The sequence below is a fragment of the Cydia splendana genome, chromosome 16 (assembly GCF_910591565.1).
Source record: "Cydia splendana chromosome 16, ilCydSple1.2, whole genome shotgun sequence".
In the NCBI taxonomy this organism is placed as follows: domain Eukaryota; kingdom Metazoa; phylum Arthropoda; class Insecta; order Lepidoptera; family Tortricidae; genus Cydia; species Cydia splendana.
Window position 1 is genome coordinate 14,642,896 of NC_085975.1, and position 22,238 is coordinate 14,665,133.

Here is a 22,238-nt window from a genome sequence, read left to right on the forward strand (position 1 = left end):
TGAAGTGAATAGGTACAGTGCGACATGAAGGAGTAGAAATAAAATAAAATGGAACTAAACAATTTCCATACAAAATTGTTGTCATGTTACGTCAAAAATGTGACAGTTACGAAGAAAGTGGCGCCATCATTTAGTTTCTACTATTTTATGTCGCACTGTAGACACTGGAACATTAATGGTTTCAAATCAGGAGCTTAGCAAATGTACAGCGATCTAAAGTTTTAAACGTGCTAACAATTAGTGAAGTTTACAAAGGATATGGCTTGATTTAGAATAGTGTTAGTTTCAGTCTAATACTAGATCACACGGGACAGACAGTCAAGAGTAAGTACATCGAATGGCTCAACGCCGAAAAAGGGGTTCCGACAAGGCCCTAAATGGAAAACCTCTCAAAAATGTAATTTAAATACTAACAGTAATTTTTGGTGTTCTATTATTATGATAAGATTAATACTTTTGCGCAGTTTTCTTCAATATTTTTTATAAGTTGGTTTCCGGGTCTCTTTTGATGATTGGCGCATTGTTGTGTTCATTTAGGATGGCGATCTGAAGAAACAATAACAAGATTATACATCATAGAGTATTATACAATAGTATAAGTAAAAATCACGGGAATGTATTTTACTGATATGAACTACTTTGCATGTTTGTGTCACCGGATAAAAAGTCTAATGCATTTCAATAGGTACAGTTTAAACCTTAGCCATACCTACCAATACAATAAGGATATTTCGTCACTTTCGCTGATGTTGGCTACTGGCTATAAAGAAAAGTGCTCAAGCGTCCACTCAGTTTGGACACTCACCATCTAGCACATGGTCTCGGGCCGCGCGGGCCCCGGCGACTGCGGCTGCGGTTGCTCGGCGGATCGCTGGCGGGGCAACTGCGAGTCCAGCACGACACTCACCATCTAGCACATGGTCTCTGGCCGCGCGGGCCCCGGCGGCTGCGGCTGCGGTTGCTCGGCGGATCTCTGGCGGGGTAGCTGCGACTCCACAACGACACTCACCATCTAGCACATGGTCTCCGGTCGCGCGGGTCCCGGCGGCTGCGGCTGCGGTTGCTCGGCGGATCGCTGGCGCGGCAGCTGCGACGAGTCCAGCACGATGGACGGCCGCGGCGGCAGGTTCTCGCTCACCATGTGCGAAAGAGACATGTCGCTGGACGCGTTGGTGTCACCTGGTGATAAGCAAAAAAGTCTTAGACCAATTAACTCTTCTTCTACTTAGTGTTATGGCGGACTTTGCCAGTGCCCCTCCCTCGCAAAAATCAGGAGACTGGTTTGTACAGAAAATGGCAGACAATGCGTATCCAGTTACTAAATTCTCTAAGAGCCGCGCCAAAGATGGATAGAACGAAAATAATTGGTTTAATGGACCGCTGGGGTCTCAATAAATTGAATGAAAGGTTTAAAACGAGCGCAAATAATCATTCCCATTCATCTAAACTAGAAGGCATTTATTCCATTGCTATTTTATTCATTGTTGAGTTAAAGTTGAGTTCCGCTATAAAAAACTAGGTACAGTCAACGTCAAAAATATGTTTACACTTTTGCACCTTATTCCTTTGTAATAAGGCGAAAAATGTAAACATATCTTTGACGTCGACCGTACATACTGCCTATGAGAGAAAAACAATGTCCCGTTGACAATTTTAGTATCTGCAGTAATTCCTGTCAAAATATGAATTCTGAGAAAGTTTTATTGTATCTAAACATAGCTCAATTTAGATATTTTTCTACAACGCGCGCATCCTTTGCTGATTCATTCGAAAGGCATATTTCTTCAAAAATTTAATGATTTTTAGAGCCTTTGAAAAGCTTTGAGCATCTTGAAAGTAGAATAAAATATTTTTCAATCTCTAAGGGTAGGATGACAATTGTCATCTCCATATAATTTATAACCTAAAAACGCCAAATCTCGAAAACTTGCATTGAAATGACGAGTGTCATTGTCATACTACCCTTCAAGTTTGAAAAATATTTTAGGTTAGCTTTTTGAGTTAAGGTTGTTAGAAAAAACTCTTTTAGCTTAATGAAAACTTAACAGACAAATGAAACATAACAAAACCTTAACAATGAAACAGATCGTTGCTCATGTCGTCACAGATAAAGCAAAGCGGTTTACCTAATTGGTCTACTTTGGCAAACCGACTTTGTCAGTAGAAAAAGGAGCGAAATTCAAATTTGTATGGAAGGACAACCCTTCGCGCCATTTTTTTTAAATTTGCCGCTTTTCTACTGACGGTAATGGCTTGCCAAACTATAGTTCTCGTCAACTCGTTTACCTGAAGGTTGCCTCGTCGGCACGGGCAACAGCACTTCTCCGCAAGCATCGTCTCCGAGCAGTGGCTGCAACGGACTCGGCAGCTCCCTGCTGTCGATGGCTGATGATCTTCTCAGAGAATGTCTACACATTGATACAAATCTTAAGAAGGAAGAATAGCTTTACGATCCTAGGTACTTTTTGAGGAAATTTCTATTTCGGGTGAAAACGGTTTCCACTAACTAAATATTGACATTTTGATTTTGATGTCGATCGCTTCAGCATACCTACTGCATAATATATTCTAGGTTTACCTATGGGTTTTGCTTTAAAACAAATATTTTTTTTAATGCAAATTTTGAAAAAAGGAATACTTATAAACCTAGTCTTTCATTGTGTCACTAACGTACTAAAAAATCATGGAGAATGGAAAATATTTAGAATAGGAAAAACATTTTCTCTTTTTGTATGGACGAGTACGTAGTATTCTTCCCTCTTAACAGTGTACAAAATCTATACAAGTTAGTCAATTGTTTTTAAAACCTGCGGCGGTAACACGGTCGCATTTTCATGCCAGCAAGCACGTTTCTTGGCACTATGTTTCTAAGATGTGAAATTGTCAAGCGACTATTCATTCTCGATTCACCGGGGCCGCAATTTGAATTGTGAAAAAAAGTTGATGTGGCAAACAAATTGTCACCATGTGTTATACTAGAGTCTATTGAATCGTGAAAAAAAGTTGATGTGACAACCAAATTGTCACCATGTCTTATACTAGAGTCCATTAAATTGTGAAAAAAAGTTGATGTGGAAGCCAAATTGTCGCCATGTCTTATGCTAGAGTCCATTAAATCGTGAAAAAAAGTTAATGTGGCAACCAAATTGTCGCCATGTCTTATACTAGAGTCCATTAAATCGTGAAAAAAAGTTGATGTGGCAACCAAATTGTCACCATGTCTTATACTAGAGTCCATCATCTAAGCTAACTCTTCACATAATGACGCTTGTGCACGCTCTCTCTGTGCGATATTTGCTAAGTCTGACTCTAGGTGTGTTAAAAGTACGTAGCTTATTTATTCTTCTGATTTATGAGATGCAATTGAGTCTCTTGCTTGAATCATGCACTGCTATCTATCGCTGTTGTATGTGTTTTTCTACATGATATGCAGTAGCACATGAATAACGATCGAATATCTATTGGAATCATGTGTTGAGAAGGCTATTGAAACAGCAATTGTTCTTTCTCGTATTGTGAAATAAGGCCGAAATAACTACGCTGGTACAGTCAGCTGCAGAAAGAGGTAAAGGTGACCAGAGTCCTGAGCCCCCCTGCATAGAAATTTGTTTGCAGGGAGGGTCACCTTTCTCTGCAGCTGACTGTAGCTGTACCTATCTTCTTTGAGTGAGAACCAATCCAATCATTTTGATAGGTAAAAAAGTTGAAAATTTGTCACGAATATGGGAAATTACGTTTATTGTTAGAACTTTTCCAACTTTATCTGTCACACTTTCTGCAGCTTGCATATCTGAGGCGTAGATGCAACCATTCTTTACTAAGGGTGGTATTCCATCTGTCTAATATCTTGGTTCAATGTCATTGCGTCTCACTCGCTCATTAAGCATAATGTGAGACTAAATACACATTGGACAAATAAATAGGACAGGTGGAATACCACCCTTACGTTTACGCTGGAATTTCGTACAATAGCCTTATCTTATGATACCTCGACCAACATACCTCTGATGCGGCAACCGGCGGTCATTGACCGTCAGCAGCGTGGTCGACTGCGGCGGCGCCCCCGGCTGAGGAGCCTCCCCGCTCGTGTTCACACACACGCTGATGCTGATCCCACCTCCTCCCTCCCCCTCGCCGTCCCCCTCTCCCTCCGCCTCCTCGTCGTATCTGTGCAGCACAGACTCGATTTCTAGGCTACGGTAGTTAGAGTTTCGGTTGTAGTTTCACTTCGCTATCATGATTGGACGAGTCACAATGATGGTGCGAAGCCGCTGCGGATGCTTAAAGCAATCAGCTGTTGCCAGAATCTTGGTCTGCTTAGTTTTTGATAGTTCATGGCATCACGGATTTGATATATCTTATTGTGACGATTCGAAAACACAATCGGATTGATGAACTCCTGCTTTTGTTTTTACGGTCTCGGTTAAAAATGACTTAATGACCATGCCACAAACTGCCATAAAAACTGTTCTAAAGATCTTTTCTTCACCTAGAAGCTTAGAAGTGAAAACTAATCAAGCACATAAAACTTCACAAATGTAAGGAAAGCTAATGAACACGTATACCGTCACCAGACTTACCGTCGCTGAATGAGGTTCTCCATAATGATGTAGTCATCTTCCTCGGCGCCGCGCAGATGTTCCTTCTCCATGTAGAGAGCGAATTCCGGGTTGGACATTTCGCTGGCGTGGCGTCGGCGGTTGGAGGGCGAGGCGGCTCTCGCGGGCGATAGCAGGCGAGATGTGATGGGGGTTCTAGCGAGACAGACAAGGGTTATTATGTATACTAATCGACATTGATGGGTTTTACGTTAGTATTCCATAATGAAAACGTACATCTTCTTACATAAGTAGTATTAATAATCATATTTAAATACTAGATAATAAATCAGCAGGCCTTTATGACTTACACATTTATCCATAATTGTAGCACAAGCAGAGTACAGTTATTATTAATCTCATCGATTGTACCTATATGGTTCCAGAAGTAAATCCAACAGGAAGACATGATATCACCAATACTTTACTTGCATGTAGCATATTTTATTACAACAAAGTAGACTTTCCCTCGTCCTATTTATGTGGCAAGGTGACTAGCCCATAGGCACAGCACAAACCTGAGCTCGGCCTGGATAAGTAGACCTTACCTCGGCGTATACGGCGGGGAGAACAGTCCATACACTATCTCCAGCTCGCTGGTGATTCTGGTGTACTCGTGTTTGGCTAGCAGCAAAGACCTCGGCACGCCGCTGACCTGAACTAGACCTGGATAAGTAGACCTTACCTCGGCACGCCGCTGACCAGTGCTCGGCCTGGGTAAGTAGACCTTACCTCGGCACGCCGCTGACCCGTGTTCGGCCTGGGTAAGTAGAGTAGTAGACCTTACCTCGGCGTATGCGGCGGAGAGAACAGTCCATACACTGTCTCCAGCTCATCGGTGATGCTGGTGTACTCGTGCATGGCGAGAAGGAGAGATCTCGGTGCGCCACCGACCCGAGCCCGGCCTGAACCCTTGCCGGTGGCGCCGCCGGTCGCTTCCCAGCCGGACTGCTGGCCTGTGGACATACGGAGTACAATTAACTCGATTTAAAATTTGGTTTTGGATTATATTCGGATTAAAAACTCATTCAGTCAAACAATCGTTTGATTTTTTTACAAATTAGTGTCATTTTTGCATGTTTATTATTATTGCGAGTAGTGTCGGCGGATAAAAAATCCAAGAGGGAGAATCGATGGAAATTTTACTTTCGCGTTATTCCAATAGGTTCTAGTTCTGCTTCCTATAATGTTGGATATCAAATAAAAAGAATTTAATATATTAAATACTAGTATGGCTTGACAAGTAACAAAAGCAACTGAAGTTCTTAATCATAATTTTGTTTTAGCTTGACTTGCCAGTGACAGAGTTATGAAGGGAGCCAGCGTCAACCCCGGAGTTGTCAGGCTCTGAATGTGTCTGGCTGTGCTGCCGCCTCGGAGCCAGATGCTGCGTCGAGTAGTGCCCTCCCATGCCACAGTCGTTGCCACCTTCCGAACGCCTGGTGACCACATCAGCAGTTCAAATAAACGAGTCAAAACGGATTTGTTACATTTTATAATCTAAATGTAGTATGTGCATGTAAAAGATAAGTGTTTCGGAAAGTGTTGGGCAATTGAAGAAGTAATAGACAGATAAAATTTGTATTTAAAGAATTGGTGTATTATTATCTTAATAAATCCCATATGTGAAAGCAGTACGTTAAGTATTTGAAGTACTGTTATTTGAAGTTGTCGTACAGCTTACCTTTGAATTTTTTAAGGAAAATTAGCTGGCAGCACGCAAAAATGCAAATACATGTTGCAAACAACAATAAGTGGAAATCAAACGCTGATAGACGTTTTTTGTGCAAATGCATGGATCTGTTATGTTCAGAGATTATACACAAAATGTGTCGACATACCAAAGGAACATAACAATCGTATTAAACCAAACCTTTCCTCTGAAATTATGCTATGTACGGCAACAAGAGCAAATTACGACAGATATGTACCTAAAAACATGACAAAATGTACAGACATCTCGCAAGTATGAGCGACAAAAAACTGTGCAGTTTGTTAGCAGTTAAGTGACTGTGTGTGTAAGCTATGATCAATTGTGAATTATTTATGTTTAAACAGTATATTGTACAAGGCACTACAACTAACTACATCGCTAGTTACAAGCTAAGCCAATCGCCAAATGAGTCTAGTTGACTTACTGTTTCCATAACCGTCTCCTAACAGATGCAAGTAACAAAAAATAAAATTAAAAACAATCATGGTGATGATAATTTTTGCAATCAAATCAATAAAGTTGTTGCCAATTTCATGAGTAAAAGAAAAGTAACGGTACAATTAACTCTGAAAGTAGTGGAACGAAATAATGATTCAGCCGATTCTCATGCTGATGACGACGCTACGATGTGACTAGTCTTATAGCAACAGTAGCCCAGTGAGTCCCTACAATCGAAGCATATTCAGATTTCCAAAATATTTTACAACATGATATCAATCTCGGTCGATCTCAATCGCTCTAATACAATTTTTATGGGAACGGACTGAAATTAATATCACGATAGTATCATATTTAAAATTTCTAACAGGCTTCATTGTTTATGTCGAAGTCAGTAATTTTAAATCTTACTTTTACTGCATTGGCTGATATAACATTTTGGGTAGAAAGATTGAAACTGAAGATTGGGCATTGTGATTTAAGATTGTTTGCTGTTATAATTGTGAAAGTGACTATTTATTCCATATTTCCATTGCAAATTGCTAACATCAATAACACTAGAGTGAATAAATAAATAGAATGCTCTTGGTAAACCTAAAATTTAATTAGTACATCACAAAACATTTCACCAGTGGATAGACATCTCTTCGTAGGTACGGAGGCGAGTGAATTATCCGAAGTTGAACTTTAGAGTTATAATATTAAGAACTTCGTGAAAGGACGGACTGTGATGAATATTGAGTCAGATTCTATTTGAGCAGCATGTAAAAGCATAATTGGAGAACAGTGAAGATTACTACAATACATACCGTCTAGTGTTAGCTGTTCTCCTGGTACCGGCTGTGTTGGTTCTAGGCCGAAGGCTGGCGAGGTCTGCTGGTGGCTCGTTCACTTCCAAGAACGCATCATCAGTTATCGATGGAACTATACAGGCAAATATAACTTTTAATGACGCAAATATTCTATAAGCTGACACAAAAATCAAATGACATACAAACGATTGTGACAAGACGACCTTCAAAAGTGGGTATGCACTTTAGGAGCTGGGTGTAGGTTACATATGTGTGATCGATAAAACGTAATTTTTAAAAGATGTAAAAGCTAAAGTTAGAGTTACATCCTAAAGGAAATTGGTACGCACAAGTTTTCACATAGCAAATTTCTTCAATTTCTATGATCAAGTCCTATCTTTACCTCGTTTATCCTCACTAGGTTCAGTCCTATTGCTTTCCGAACTCCTCTGTCGCGCCGGTGTGGGCGGTTGCGGTCTGATGACGGTGATCTCCGGTCCAGCACCACTGCCTCCCGAGGACGTGGACGTGGAGTCTCCATCACGGTCCTTCTCTCCTGGGCCCGGGGCTTCTGGGCCAGAGTGGGGCATCTCGTCCTGGTGCACAGGTGATTTTGGTGTTAACTAAGGAGGACAAGCTATTTGAATCATCGCGGTCCCCAGGGCTTCTTGAAAATGTTGAAAAAGAGTCTACTATTTTACATAACGGATGCAAAATATAAAGACCAGTTTAGCTAGTATTTACATTCTCGCAAAGCTTTTCAGAAGTAATTACGTGTGATTATAGAAAATTATATGCACGAAAGCAGCTAAATGTATTCTCAAATAGTAATTAAAAAAAAAATATTTAACTAAACATGATAAATGAAATGCCTGTAAAGAAAGAAGATGAAAAATGTACATTAAATAGTTTTGTTACCGTCGGTTGTAATGTCTGTAATCAAAAATTATAATTAGCGGTAATGAAGACAGATTGAAAAGCTAATAGACTATGAGGATAAGCGCAGTAATCACTAAAAAGGCCACACAACACAAGTATAAAGGAATACATTTAAATGGTGCTGTCTCACACGACACAAAGCGCTTTTACGGGTTTCTGAAGGTAATATAAGCTCTAATATTTGCTCGAAATTCGGAGGTAAAGAGATACCTACTCATCTATTTGCTATAGACTACTATTTCTTATATAATTGTCCCAACGAACACGTTTTTCAAGATGTGTAGAATGAAATTTCATCTAAAGAACTAAAAATATACTTACTTGTAATATTTTTACCCATAACGAATACAATACGTATAAGTAAAAAAAACACGTACCAATCATTGTTAATAAAAACGTTATTAACAATGATATGTAAGTCAGAACAAAACTAGCTATAAAACTAGCAGAAGATTCGTGATACGCTGGAAACAACACCAATAACAAAGACGCTGCAGCGATGTTCTAGAGAATGAACGCAGCCCATCTAAATCTTGATCAAACGAATGTCGCGATTATGAGGCGCCTATTTCACCACGCTGACAATTTCCTGCCCATTTCTGAGTCGATAAGTATCGGCGAACCTAATCAATGTTTACTTGATTGATTGATTGAATTTGGGAAATTGTCAATGTCAAGCGACAATTCAGCGAGGTGAAATAGGCGTGTCAAACACTTATAACTGATTCAGTATTCGTTGGGACATTGGGTAAGGTCTTGGGCTTACATCGGAGGGTTGCGATCGCTCGTCCTCCTCCTGCACGGGGCGCACGACGAAGCGCGTGGGGCCCGTGTCGCTGTCCGACAGCACCTGCCACGTTTAGCCACATCAATGGAGAGCGTATGAGCTGATTTGAAAACGGGAGACTCAAATTTTTCTTTAATATTTGTGTAGAAATACGATTTTTTATTGAGTTTTTATTTAACGTCATTTTTATTATTGATGACGCTTATAACAATTATGATCAAGCAGGAATTTTATTTATTTGTTATTTAAAAGAAAATATGTTTGTAAGAAAATCATATTTTCAAATTAAACATTTTCAAATCACCAGATACGCATATAAAAGCATAGAAAGATTATCAAAACGTAGGTAGTTCTGAGTTCACATACGTAAATATTGATTTATGCGTGTAACTGACAAAACGTTTTGGTAATCCGACTATCCGACACAATGAGATTTACGAAACATTGAATGATATAAATGTATAGTTTAGTAGGGCATAACAAAACACATCGACAGTTAATAATGACATGCCAGAATAACAAAACATTGCATTAGTAAAATGAACACTGAAAAGAGCATTCTTCAAAAGATCTTGTATTATATTCAAACAATTAAGTAAATAAATATTTCTCTGTATAGAAACATCGTCATACGATGGCAAATACGATTGGTAAGGGTCTCCATAATTATTTAGAAAAATAGGTATTAACAAAACTTTAAGTAACCAATTTTAAAGAAATTTTACAATTTTGATCACGACTCTTGCTCTGGTTAATCTTCGGAATAGTATCACTAATTTTGAAAATAAAAACTGATTCATTAGTTTAAGTTCCAGGACTAGGACTTTATAAAACCTTAGGGGTTTAATAAAATGTTTGCCATCGCATTGTGTAACATTGATTCTTATGATTAAATAGTTGAAAGCTTACCTCCGATCTGTCGCTAGTCGTTCTCAGTCTTGCACCAGCAGCTTGGAAGGTCGGAGGCGGTGGTCCCAGCGTGTCCGTGGATCCTCGATTTACCAAGGACGGGTGTGTGGCCATGAACCGGTGTATTACAGCTAAATGATTCATCGTCTGTTCTGCTACGTCTTCTAATTTTCTCAACCTAAACTCTACGCTCTGAAAGAATGGTGTTATCAAATTATACCTTTTCTTAGTAGTTAATGAATACAGTAGTAGTTCTAAAATATTCTCCTTTCTCGGGAGTTCGTTACACCTGCTCTGCGTAGAAGAGAAGAGTCGTAGAATGTATAGATTCCCATATGTTCCACAACTCTTCTCTTTCTGTATAAATACTTTATTCTAAAATAGTAAGCTCCTCAATTAAAATTACTTGAACTTACCTGTACTGACTGTATTTGGCAATTAGCTTTTTGATTTAAGTCTTCCATTTTAGTTGTGATATTTTCTACCCTATCAGTTGTGTTTCTCACTCTTTCTTCCATAGAATTTGATAATTTAATCTCCTGCAAAACGTGTTTCGGCTTTAATATCATCTTTGAATAATATACAAGATTATAAAAACTGTTAAGTCAATAATTGCATGTATTTATTGACAATAATTATTATTGATACTTACTTGTTCCCTAAAATAACCTTCAACACACTCTTCTTCAAAATCATACAACCTTTCCATATCTTCTTTCTCTAAGAAAAGTTTCAGCCCATTATCGTACTGAAACCTTTGGTGTGAGACATTTCTCGTCACCCATTTGCACGTCGCGTATATGTGACAAAAAATTATTAGTGGCGGAGGCAGGACTGGCTTTCGTTCATATTCCATCACCACTGTAAATCTTTGGAACATCCATACCTGTGAAGTTTAATGTAAAGTTAGGGTTTTGCAGCAAAATTGCAAAAATATTTTATTGAATTATTTTGATTTCTGTAATTGATTTGACTAATATTATAGTAATTGAATTATAACACGAATGTAAAACGAACGACATACAGTACGGTAATAAAACGAACGAAAATGCATGCAGCACTACTTAATTTGCAATATAAGACAATAATTCTGCGTTAGTTCAGTGTTAAATAATAAAATTTTGCTGTTAAACAAAAGCTTTACTTATCTGTTTGGAATTACAATCGACTTTACTAGTTGTAATATGTGCTACAAACATAGACATATTAGTATTCACTAAACAGTAAAACTAAAAATAATAAAGCAAAATAAAAACAAAACCTGATGCGAGACTTCATTGACTTCGTTAAATATATTGTTAAAGACGGCAATAAGGAGGTTGATGAGCAAAATATTTGCGACGAGAAGGTAAATCGTCATCACGATGGGTGTGATCCAGCGGCCCGTCACGCACTTGGCCATGTCGACGCCCAAGCCGCATGGGGGATCGATCTCCGGGGCAAACACCTCGCCATATAACATGAAGTATGGTTGGAAGAATATCTAAAAAGAATTGAAAATAAAAAAGTGGAGGGGATTAATAAAACTTAAATTAAGTTTTATAAAATAATTATCTACGTATAGATTATACATTATAGGGTTCAGATAATTTAACTAAATTGGCTCGATCAAAATAAATTTATCGAGAAACTAAACAAAACTAAAACACTAACAACAATGGATGATTCTAATTAGCCTGCCAACCGCGTAAATCAAATCTCGCAACAGGCTAAACGAACATCAATAACATCAACATCTACGATAAACTGGCCGCAAACCTGGTGCGACACACCGTTGACTTCAATAAATATATTATTGAACACCGCTATGAGTAGGTTAACGAGTAAAATGTTCGCGATGAGGAGGTACACGCTCATGACAACTGGAGGCACCCAGTGGCCCACCCGGCACTCCGGCTGGTTTAACCCGCCGCAAGGCGGTGCCATTTGTTCGGCGAATACTTCACCGTAAAGCATGAAGTAGGGTTGAAAGAATACCTGAAAATGTTAGTGGTTGGGTAATGTTGCTTGTTAGTATGGAGTTCAACAATGTTGATAAATGTAGTGAAAACATCAATAATAGTGATGAAGCCAGATAAGATTGTAGTTGTCCAAATTAATGGATCATCTATTAAAGTTAAATTGGATATCATCACATGAACGCTTCGTTGTATTTTTTACTTAATAAAGACAAAAATCACAATTTATGTGTTCCAAAATTTTGACAATATTAAACCACCACAGATATTCGCTTTGGTCCAGCTAATGTGTACATTTAGTTTAAAAACATTTTTACTCACTTCTCTGATGAGGTACCAACTGGCTTCCTTATCAGGGTAGAGTATCGCTTGCCGCGCGACCCCAAACGACATTAGCACCACCAATAATAGCACCACGAAGTATATCATGTTTTTCACCATCTTACCCATCATTGTGACTAAAGGTCCTGAAAATCATAGGAATAACTTTAGAAGTAACATGTTTCACTTTAGATTTTTATTTTCATATAGGTATTGTACATTTTCTGTACTACCCAAAACTATGAACATTAGGAAATGATTTCTTTGTAAGCACAAAACATTTCACGGGAAAAACAGGACAATCAAAGGAACCGCATTTAAACAAATTTTAACGGCGATACCCTTAAAAATATATTGTGTAGTGCATCAAGCATACATTAATACTCATGTACAGCGACAATATATTTTTCACATCACCTATTCGGAAAAGGGCTTTTTCTTCCCCGCTAGGAGGGATAAACGTGGCACTTTTCCTGCCTGCTAGGGAGATCAAAGTGGCACTTTTTTTTGTTATTTTTTGCATTCTTGTTTTAGCTTGAATAATATTTTGAGAATTGTGTCAAAACTAAGATTTTTTAATTTTCCTCATAGTTTATGTGGAAAGGAGTAGGTATGTGTCACACAGTATCAAAATTATTTCGTCTTGGGCGTTAACACTTGAATCCCTCATAACGCTCATGATTCAATGTACGCCCTTGACGGAAACATATCATTCTGATCCCTTGTAACACAAACTACTATAGATACATGTACAAGAGGTTCTGAGCATACTTGAAAAATAGATAGCACAAAGGACTTACCTAAGTACTTATTTACGCCTAATATGTTCAGTATCCTTAAGTACCAGTAGATGATGTCGACGCAGTAAATGACGCGGCCGACGTCCATCGAGCTCACGCGCAGCCTCAGCGTCAAGCCCACCAGGAAGAATATGATGAAGCCTGCGTCGTACGTGTTCCACATATTCCATGCCCACACGCTGAACTTATGTCTACGGAATGATTTCAAAGATTAATTTATTTCGAGTGGCGAAGTTTTCTTTCTACTAGTGCTAAACTTTTGACTAGGTTGATTTCAGTAAGATTGTCCAATAATATTTATTTAATAGTATGAGGTGTTTAGTTTCATTTCAATATTTTAATTTACTTAAGAACACATTAATATATTTATTTAAGTAAACATATTTTTTTGTTTTAAATAACTCACATGTAAATTTCACAGGGCACAATTCTAGTTCCACTACTGTTCATATTTAATAGAAATGACTATAGAATATTTTATGCAGCCGAATAATAATACAACATGCATTTTAACAATAAATGGTAACATGAAATATACCTAAATATAAACACCCACCTAATAGCAACAGGTTCGGACGTAACGATTTCTCTTACTTTCTCACATAAAAACGTTATTATATAACATATAGAATAAATCTCAGGCCAAGATGGCGTATGGCTCATCCTGACTAATACTGTATATGTAAACATCAATAGGAACAATATGTAGGCGATCTGAAACAATATAAATAATGTTTAGTGGTAGTGTAGTAAAGTTTTATATATACAAAATCTCGTAAGGAAAAAAATTGTTTAAAGGAAATAATATAACTCCTGAGTGTAAAATAAAAAAAAGCCTAGTTATGAACATTTCACGCTAGACCCGATTTGAGTCTGTTTTATGAATAATAACTTCCTACAGCTACACTATGAAAACCTTTTTAAATTGTATTCTCAAAAATATTATTGTTTGCAGCGCAATAGTAACATAATATATCATGGGTTTGTATATAGGAGTAATAATTAAAGGCGCAAGATCAAAGTGGCTTTTTGTGGATATCGTAGGTAGGTACATACATAATAGTACAAAGAGGCCAAAAAGTTAAATAAAATATTTTGTTCATGTATATTTTTATTTGTCATTAAACGTAGGTGCCTAGCTTTTTTACTGTGCCTATATTAAGACGCACTGCAGACTGACGTGACGGTGGCAGCCTCGAAAAGCTTTTTGTGACTGGCAAAGTGGATAGGAAAAGGCCTGGACGTGGACACAGTCCAATATGTTGGTCTGACCAGATCCGCACCGCTCTTGACTCCACAGTTCACATGGCTCTCCACACCGCCAGGGACAGAAACAGATGGAGAAAGATCATAAGAGAGAGAGTGATGCAAAAGGGAGGTCACGACCCTGAATATTGAGGAATACGACGCAAGGACGATATTAAGATATTGTAGGTACCTACTATTGATATAATTTAACATCTTTGATCACACTTCAATATTTGGACACAATGTAATCAGTCATTTTCTCATTATCGATCGGTCGAAAACAACTTGGGGGTTGGGGGGTGGGCGGAAATAACCCGACAAACAGATAATAATGAAGCGAGGCTTTCAATAAAACTGAAAGCTGGAGGGGGGTCCGAAGATCTATCGGATGCTTCGATGTTAATTAGTTTTTAACTCTAAATTGTTTTGTTGGAGTTAAGGTTCCTGCTAAAGAAAGGTTGCGTACTTGATACCTACCAGTAAATTAATCACAATTAAATTAAATATCTGAGAGACTGAGCTTTGCTCGGAAAACATATAAAAACTCAGCAAATGCGCGTTTTCCCAGAGGTAAAACCTGGCTAGATCTATTTTTCGCCCCCGAAAACCCCCATATAGCAAATTTCATCGAGCCGTTTCATGTGGCTTATTTATATAAGTGTTTATTGCGAGCTTTTATATTTTCTAATTGAAGAAAACTTCAATTTCAATATTTGCAATATAAATAGGTCGATTGAGGTCGTACTAATCAATAAGTTCATCTATTTTTCATAAGCTACTACTTTATTTAAAACGTTTCATATCTGCAGAAACTGGATCAAATAAAAAAATTAATAAGCCAATGCTTTTATTGCATGTTTTCGTTTTACCTGTCACACACACTTTTTTATCACAACATAAGTTAAGTAAAGCGCAACGCGAATGCTTTTTATTATTTGTGCTCACTAGATTAGCAAACTGTTTGTAAATTGATTGCATTTTTCTTTTTTCATATACGTGAAAAATACGTTTAAAGTAAACTTTTGCAATGCGTAAACAACACAGCTACAACTAAAAAACTCTGAACAATGTAAAAGTTAGTAGGTAGTTCTCAAAACTTTTTAGTATTATCACTGATAAAATCTAATTTGCTTTGCAATGTATCTACCCATAAGAAGTACTTTACATTTCTGTATATTTTTTTACTTAGAGGTATACTATTTTTGAAGTTTTAAATAATATAAGTCATAAAAATAATTACCTACTCAAATCGAACCACGGGTGTCGGAGTAATCGGTGAACGTACCTACATAAAAAAAATTGCCACAACCGAATACAGAACCTCCTCCTTCTATGAAATTGAAGTCGGTTAAAAGGTAATATTATATTAATAAATCGTTGGGTGTTTTACGTTAAGTATAAAAATTGTTCAACTTACCGAATCAGCCCAAAACTTGGTGATCGGCGCCGTGAAGAACTCATAGATCTTCTTCCTGAGCCGCAGCGGCCGCATGCGCTTGTCCTCCGGCGCGTGATACTCCGGCAGCTCCCGGTATGACGGCTCCCACCCTATTTTACCCACTTTCCCGTTCTGATCGACGCGCGTGTCGCATTCTCCTGAGCCAATCAATGCCTGCTTGAGTCCAGACAAAATTATGTGTAGTATGTTGTCAGATCCGTTTTGTTGTAATCTTGTGTCTATAGTGTTGGGAAATTGAGGAATTGAAATCTTTAGAGATGATAACAAAACAAAAGTTGGGTTCGTTTTGATTTAGTTAATATAGTTTATAAAACGCATTCTGTATAAAACTAAGAATGTAGAAGCGAACGTGAACAAAAGCTTTCCGAACTATTTAACTAATCTGTATAATTGGTTCTTTGGTAGAAATAAAAGTAGGTTTTCTAGTTCAACATCTTTTACAACCAAACAGACTCAAAGAAAGGCATTTTAATTTGATTTAGACTTCAATCTAAAACAGACTTTCATTTGAATTGTTCACTTAAGCTGAAATCTTTATCTTGTGAAAATTTGATCAGTCATGTTTAACAAACGCTTTGTTGATAATGCAATAAGAAAACAAAAGAAGTTTCGACGCTAAAATTACATTAAACTTTGGAATAAAGCATACACAACTGCTATAGACACAGGATTTAGAATAAATTTTGTAAAAGAAAAAAGCATTTATAAAAATTTTAAATAAAATAAATTGTTAAAAATTTAACATTTTTGGAAAATGCGATACGAGAATGTAAGCGTTATAAGCTAATACATGACACATAACATTTAAATACAGATCACATAAAAAGCTGAAATTCAGGTGCAATAGTGTTGTAAGACATAGTCAAAGATCGATGAGCAAAATGATTGCAAGCTCCGATAAATTGAAATTGAAAATTTAAATATTTGAATAGAAGTTCAAGTTGGAGGTAGAAATGACAATTGGCTTCGAATTTTGTCAACCTAACTACAGACAAGGACGGTTGGACTTTAAAATTTACACTTTACAGTTCACCTCTGCGCGTCGGAACTCTGAAGAAACGAAATGACTTATGTTCACATGAGGGTTAACGCTATTTTCGTCTATAGATTTATGAAAATTAGGAATATAATGGCGTGTAGAATAAATATAATCTCGTCATTATATTTTGGTATAGAATTCTTAATGGCAATTCCATTAACGTCGAGGTTTTATTGTGTCTTTAAGTTGAGAATCGTTACGAGTTTAATTTATAAATTGTGTTTATGTACTTGTAGACAATTAACGTTTTAGTTTAATTTATAAATTGTGTTTATGTATTTGTAGACAATTAACGTTTTAAGAGCACGTTTTAAAGTTTATTTTTAAGGCCATTTTAGTGCGACAGTTAAGCTTTTAGGGTAGGTACTAACTTTTCTTAATGGGTCAAGGGCGAAAATTATTCATCGAACTTCTGACAATAGTCATATGAGCGCGCAAAGTAGTTTTTCTTGGATCTACTGCAACCCATGCGATTTTTCTTTTCCTTAACGTTTTACTTTCATTATTGTACCAAAATTAAATCATTATCATTCATCAGGCACCAGGAAAATGAAATGCAAGTGTTTCTAGCGACTCTAGCATGTACCTTTTAGACGTCCCTGCGCAAAGTAGGTACCTACGTGATTTTTCTCACAGTTATCAAGTAGCAAATTGTCCTTATTTAAGCTAAGGTTATGTTACCTATGAGTATTGTGTAGCTGTGCCATAAATGTAGATTGTAGGTAGGTAGGTAGGATGGTATGTTAAGTAGCTTACTCATGGAATTTCTTAGCGCCAAGTGTAATGCTTGGTATTTCTAACATAGTTCGGTAACTATCTAACGGAAAGCTCGATTTACATGTTGAGCCAACTTTGGCAAGTGTACGAGACGCAGCTATGCGGTGGAACGAAATAGCAATAATATTTGCTTCGTCTTGTGCATAACTGCGTCTTATAGAGACTTTGAATGTTGTCCAAGTTGTACTTCGGCATTATGAATTTCATTAATTCCGTTACTACATTTGCTAATTATAATAACTATAGGTAATAGGTATGGTCGTTTTAGTAACCCAAAAATTTTACAGTATTTAATTAAACCATTAACTAACTCATCAAACCGTCAAATATTAAGCCGTGGCCAAAGAGCTATACGACAGCGACAAATTTCCGTTTTAAAGAAAGATAAAATGCCTCGGAGGACGAATATTTCAGACGCCGTTTGGACGCAGAGGTGAACCGTAAATGTATAACGTGACCTATAAAGGAGAGCACAAGGACACGGACACGTGGCAGCGTTTTTACGCTTATCGAGCACGCCTATACGAACACAAGTGGACATCAAATATGGAATTACTGGAAACGGTGGGTACAGATGTAGTGGATAATTATTTTCCTACGTATTTTCACGAAAAAGTACGAACGTATGTTGCTATTTCGGTCAGTCTGAAGTAGCATGACAAATACAAACGTTTCCGAGAAAATACGAAGGAAAACAATTATGAACTACATCTGTACGGTAGACGGTTTGCAATAAATGCGGCGTGTGGCGAGAGAGGCGTTTTGCGTAGCTAACATAAAAGCCTTAGCGTTTGTTTGTCTGCCCACCTAAGCTAAACGGGGTATCTCAAAATTAAATGATAATTAGTATTTTTAGATGAAGAATTTAAGGTTCGTTTGCATTACATATATTTTCATCTAAGATAGTTACCGCTAATTGGCTTAAATAGCAGGGTAGCTCCTATTGGTATATTCTATCACTGAGAAATTCAACTGATGGTCCATGTTTTACACATGTGTAATCATTTTAGGGACATGTTTCGCACATGTAATTTTAATTTAGTATTGCCCTTGACTACCTTTCGTTGTGACTTTTTATTACATAGCTATTCGTCTACGGTTCATCAAAGTCTTGCGTTCCTACACTCCAAGTATATGACAGTTAGGTGCTTAAATTGATAGTTCAACCTAATGTTACATGCATAATTTCATTCAATAATGGCATGGCGCGTAAATGCTGCACGCTTCGCTACGCAAAACGCTCCGCTTGTCACGTATTTAGTCAGTCATTTACCACGAGAGTTAATTTGAATTTATCGTGTGTTTCGAAGGCAATTTGTCTGACCCGTGATTAAAGCTCGGTTTGCTGACATCGGCTTGGTGATTGTAGAGAATGTAGAGAGTAGTAAAATGGAAATATACCGGGTGCTTCTAAACTTGTATTTTTAATGCAACCGCAAAGACCGATTTTAGGCTTATGTACTTACATGAAATCTTGTGTTCGCATAGATCGAAGCTCTATATCCCAGTCAACTAGGAGTTTTATGCAACATGTATTCACATTCTTATTCGAAGTATCATTGAGATCGATCATATATCACTGGATTTGCGATGCGATTTTTTTGAACGTGAAAGCGAGTTTCCTTGCGGTGGTTCTTAGCTATGTTTGATAGATATCGATCTATTAGTTTGAAGAGAATCAGCTCTTTTCCAAAATTATTTAAGGCACTTTTGGCATGAAATGGAATATTTTTGCATATAGCGTAGGGGTTTGTAAATTATTATGTTTATAGTTATATACAATCGGAAAGATCTCAATGACTAATAATTATGGACTTCAACAAAATAGCGGCATCTTGGCAAATATAGTCAAGTTCGTTGCCAGCTAAAAATTTGGCTAAATTCCCGTAGTGTCCGACAACCTATTTGACTGGGATAAGAGTGAAGAGAGAGCAGCCCGGGTCTACCTGCTTGGTTTTACTCTGCTGCCCAGGCGGTATTATCTTCTTGATAGAGAGCGTTCTCCGTTTCACTACGCCAACCTATTGTAAGTGTCAATCAAATACCAAGTCTATGAATAAAACGTCATTTGACAAACAAGTTTTACATTCAAAATAATCTTTATTCATTATTTTAGGTGTATTTTTTGGTACTGCAACAATATTTATTGTTAAGCGTGGCCCAGATTTATTCTAGCATTAGGATTATATTGTGCCTGAAAGGTATTTTTTTAAAGTGACAGCTTCCGAAAGACGATTACATCGGCACCGGAGAGTCTCAAATTGTATTGAGAATTCACCAGTAACAATGTGCTAATCCTAACCTATATTGAACCAATTTTTTAACAAGCACATACGTATATTTTCATGGTAGGCCCTCTGAAACATAACTGTCAGCACTTCGGCTCGGTTGTTGCCCACCATCTGCGTTATATTTATGGGGTTAATATCTGATACTCTTGATACTTACTGGTAGGTAACTAGTAATTGTTTTGTATTTTTATGCTTATAAAAATCTACATATTTTAACAGATAATAATCACTTAACATGGTTAGATGTTAGATGTGTTATTTTTATGGCTACAATATCCCTGAGTCACCTTATTTATCTTGCTAGGGGTTTTAGTTGTCAAATGACGGTTTAGGTACTCCAACTCATGTGTTAGTGACGTAAATATATTATTCTACCTCATAGACTTTAGGTATTATTATTACTGTATTCCTAAAGCAAATATATTGTATAGATAATATATACCCATCACCGAAATGGAAAGAACGTGTATTTACAACTTTGTTTGATAATTTAATAAAAATGATGCATGCTGTGTTCACCTTAATATAAGTTCTGTTAGTTTCGGCGTAATAGGAATCTATTTACACATAAATAATATACCTATGTAAATATGATACATATTTTTAACTGACTCTTTCAATAAGAAGTGTTATATAATACATAATACAGTGTTAATTATATTAAAGAGACGCGGTCTGGTTTATTCAAGTTAGCTAGATCAAGTTAATAACTTTTCCGAACTGTCAAAATTATTCGTTAGTATAAAGTTTGTATGAATAACCTGACCGTCATAATGACAAGATTCATTTTTTTATGTTAATCGATATGATTGTCTTATTTTTGTATTTTTTTTAAACCAATTATATTAATATTATTCTATCCTCCTAAGTCCCAAAATCGTTAGTTTCGTTTTTGAATTTGGAACCTTGACATATTAGTTATTATAATCAAAGTTAAATTAAGTTTCGTAATACATCTAAAGCCTTATTAAGGCCCTCTGGGACTCAGGAGGTTCTACTTTTATAAAAATATAGTCAACACAGCACTGCAATGACACCGTATTTTATAAAAAATGACCTCAGGGGCCTTACCATGATGTCCTTATTGCGATTCTGTTTAGGACCTAAACTGAATTGCTAAGGGACGAAATTATGCGACTTATATCGCTCCGTCCTTTAGCAATTCAGTTTAGGTCCTAGAATCGCAATAAGGACATCATGGTAAGGCCCCAGGTTAATTTGTCACACAATTTGTATATACACGACAAAATGAGCGCCAAGCTTCATGGGAAGCAACATAAATTAAAAAATACCTCAGCATCGTTCGGATCCTTAGTACTGCGGTCGTCTTCTATACTCTCATTCTCCAGATGCTCCTCCTCAGTCTGCGGCATCAGCTGCAGTTCCTCCTTGGACTTGAACTCGAGTTGGAGGATGTACAGGGGGCACAGCAGACTCAGAATGACCTTACGGTACAAAGCCAAGATGTGGCAAACGAAACACGGTACTAGCGATATCACTTTACTGTATAAGCCTCATGCTACGTTTAACTAAGTTAAATAAGGACGTCGATTATACTTTGAGATGGTAAAGTATACATGTGACTGCGACTTTTATGTAGGTATTCACTGAGTATATAGTCAGCCGCTGAGGGCGTCATAAAAATGAGGTTTCCACGTAATAAACTACAGAAACAACAAACATTTTATGTACTAAACTCTGCAGTGTTCTCGCGCTGTGAACATGACGAAGTCACAGAGTAAATTGGGAAAGAATTAAAGCAATGTATTTGAAAAAAGAAAAACAATGTGTCGATAAACCTATATTTTTATAAGTTTATTTTACGTTAAAAATTGTATATTATGATAGAACTTTTGATAGAATGCGTAACAAAATTACCAGTAATATTGGTTGATAATTGTTTTTTTATGTAATGAATTTGTTTGTAGACAATTTTATTTGAACTCTTTGTTTCATAGTTTTTTTATGTTGCGGACTCTATCAAACAGAAATAAAAACAGATTGTGGCAACGCTAGTGTTAGACCCAGTGGAATATAATTAACTGAACTCATTACTTTTGGAAAGAACTCTGCCACATTATTAATTCACGTCCAATTTTCTTCACAGAGATTTTTATGCCTCGCTGGCCAAAACTTGTATCATTTAGTAGTAAAAAACAAAGATAAAAG

The 22,238-nt window shown here is 37.0% G+C and overlaps 1 protein-coding gene across 10 annotated transcripts in view; it reads right to left on the reverse strand.

Annotated features, from left to right (window-relative positions):
* The window catches only part of LOC134798418 (transient receptor potential cation channel trpm), a 407,980-nt gene continuing 385,742 nt past the window's right edge, over window positions 1–22,238 (reverse strand). The window contains exons 16-37 of one of the 10 annotated variants that reach the window (XM_063770836.1): window positions 21,362–21,514; window positions 19,725–19,799; window positions 15,921–16,115; window positions 13,812–13,969; window positions 13,256–13,446; window positions 12,456–12,601; window positions 11,935–12,153; window positions 11,438–11,659; window positions 10,829–11,062; window positions 10,593–10,715; window positions 10,177–10,368; window positions 9,247–9,330; window positions 7,945–8,137; window positions 7,560–7,674; window positions 6,737–6,754; window positions 5,895–6,037; window positions 5,386–5,554; window positions 4,581–4,754; window positions 4,003–4,194; window positions 2,287–2,408; window positions 1,010–1,179; window positions 1–546 (exon numbers count right to left, since the gene is read on the reverse strand). In XM_063770836.1, the coding sequence (XP_063626906.1) occupies window positions 1,013–1,179; window positions 2,287–2,408; window positions 4,003–4,194; window positions 4,581–4,754; window positions 5,386–5,554; window positions 5,895–6,037; window positions 6,737–6,754; window positions 7,560–7,674; window positions 7,945–8,137; window positions 9,247–9,330; window positions 10,177–10,368; window positions 10,593–10,715; window positions 10,829–11,062; window positions 11,438–11,659; window positions 11,935–12,153; window positions 12,456–12,601; window positions 13,256–13,446; window positions 13,812–13,969; window positions 15,921–16,115; window positions 19,725–19,799; window positions 21,362–21,514 (3,285 nt within the window). In that variant the 3' untranslated portion in view covers window positions 1–546; window positions 1,010–1,012. Of the gene's footprint in view, window positions 547–1,009; window positions 1,180–2,286; window positions 2,409–4,002; window positions 4,195–4,580; window positions 4,755–5,385; window positions 5,555–5,894; window positions 6,038–6,736; window positions 6,755–7,559; window positions 7,675–7,944; window positions 8,165–9,246; window positions 9,331–10,176; window positions 10,369–10,592; window positions 10,716–10,828; window positions 11,063–11,437; window positions 11,660–11,934; window positions 12,154–12,455; window positions 12,602–13,255; window positions 13,447–13,811; window positions 13,970–15,920; window positions 16,119–19,724; window positions 19,800–21,361; window positions 21,515–22,238 lie in introns of all 10 variants that reach the window. The other 9 variants (XM_063770838.1, XM_063770837.1, XM_063770840.1 and 6 more) reach the window with 9 other exon arrangements.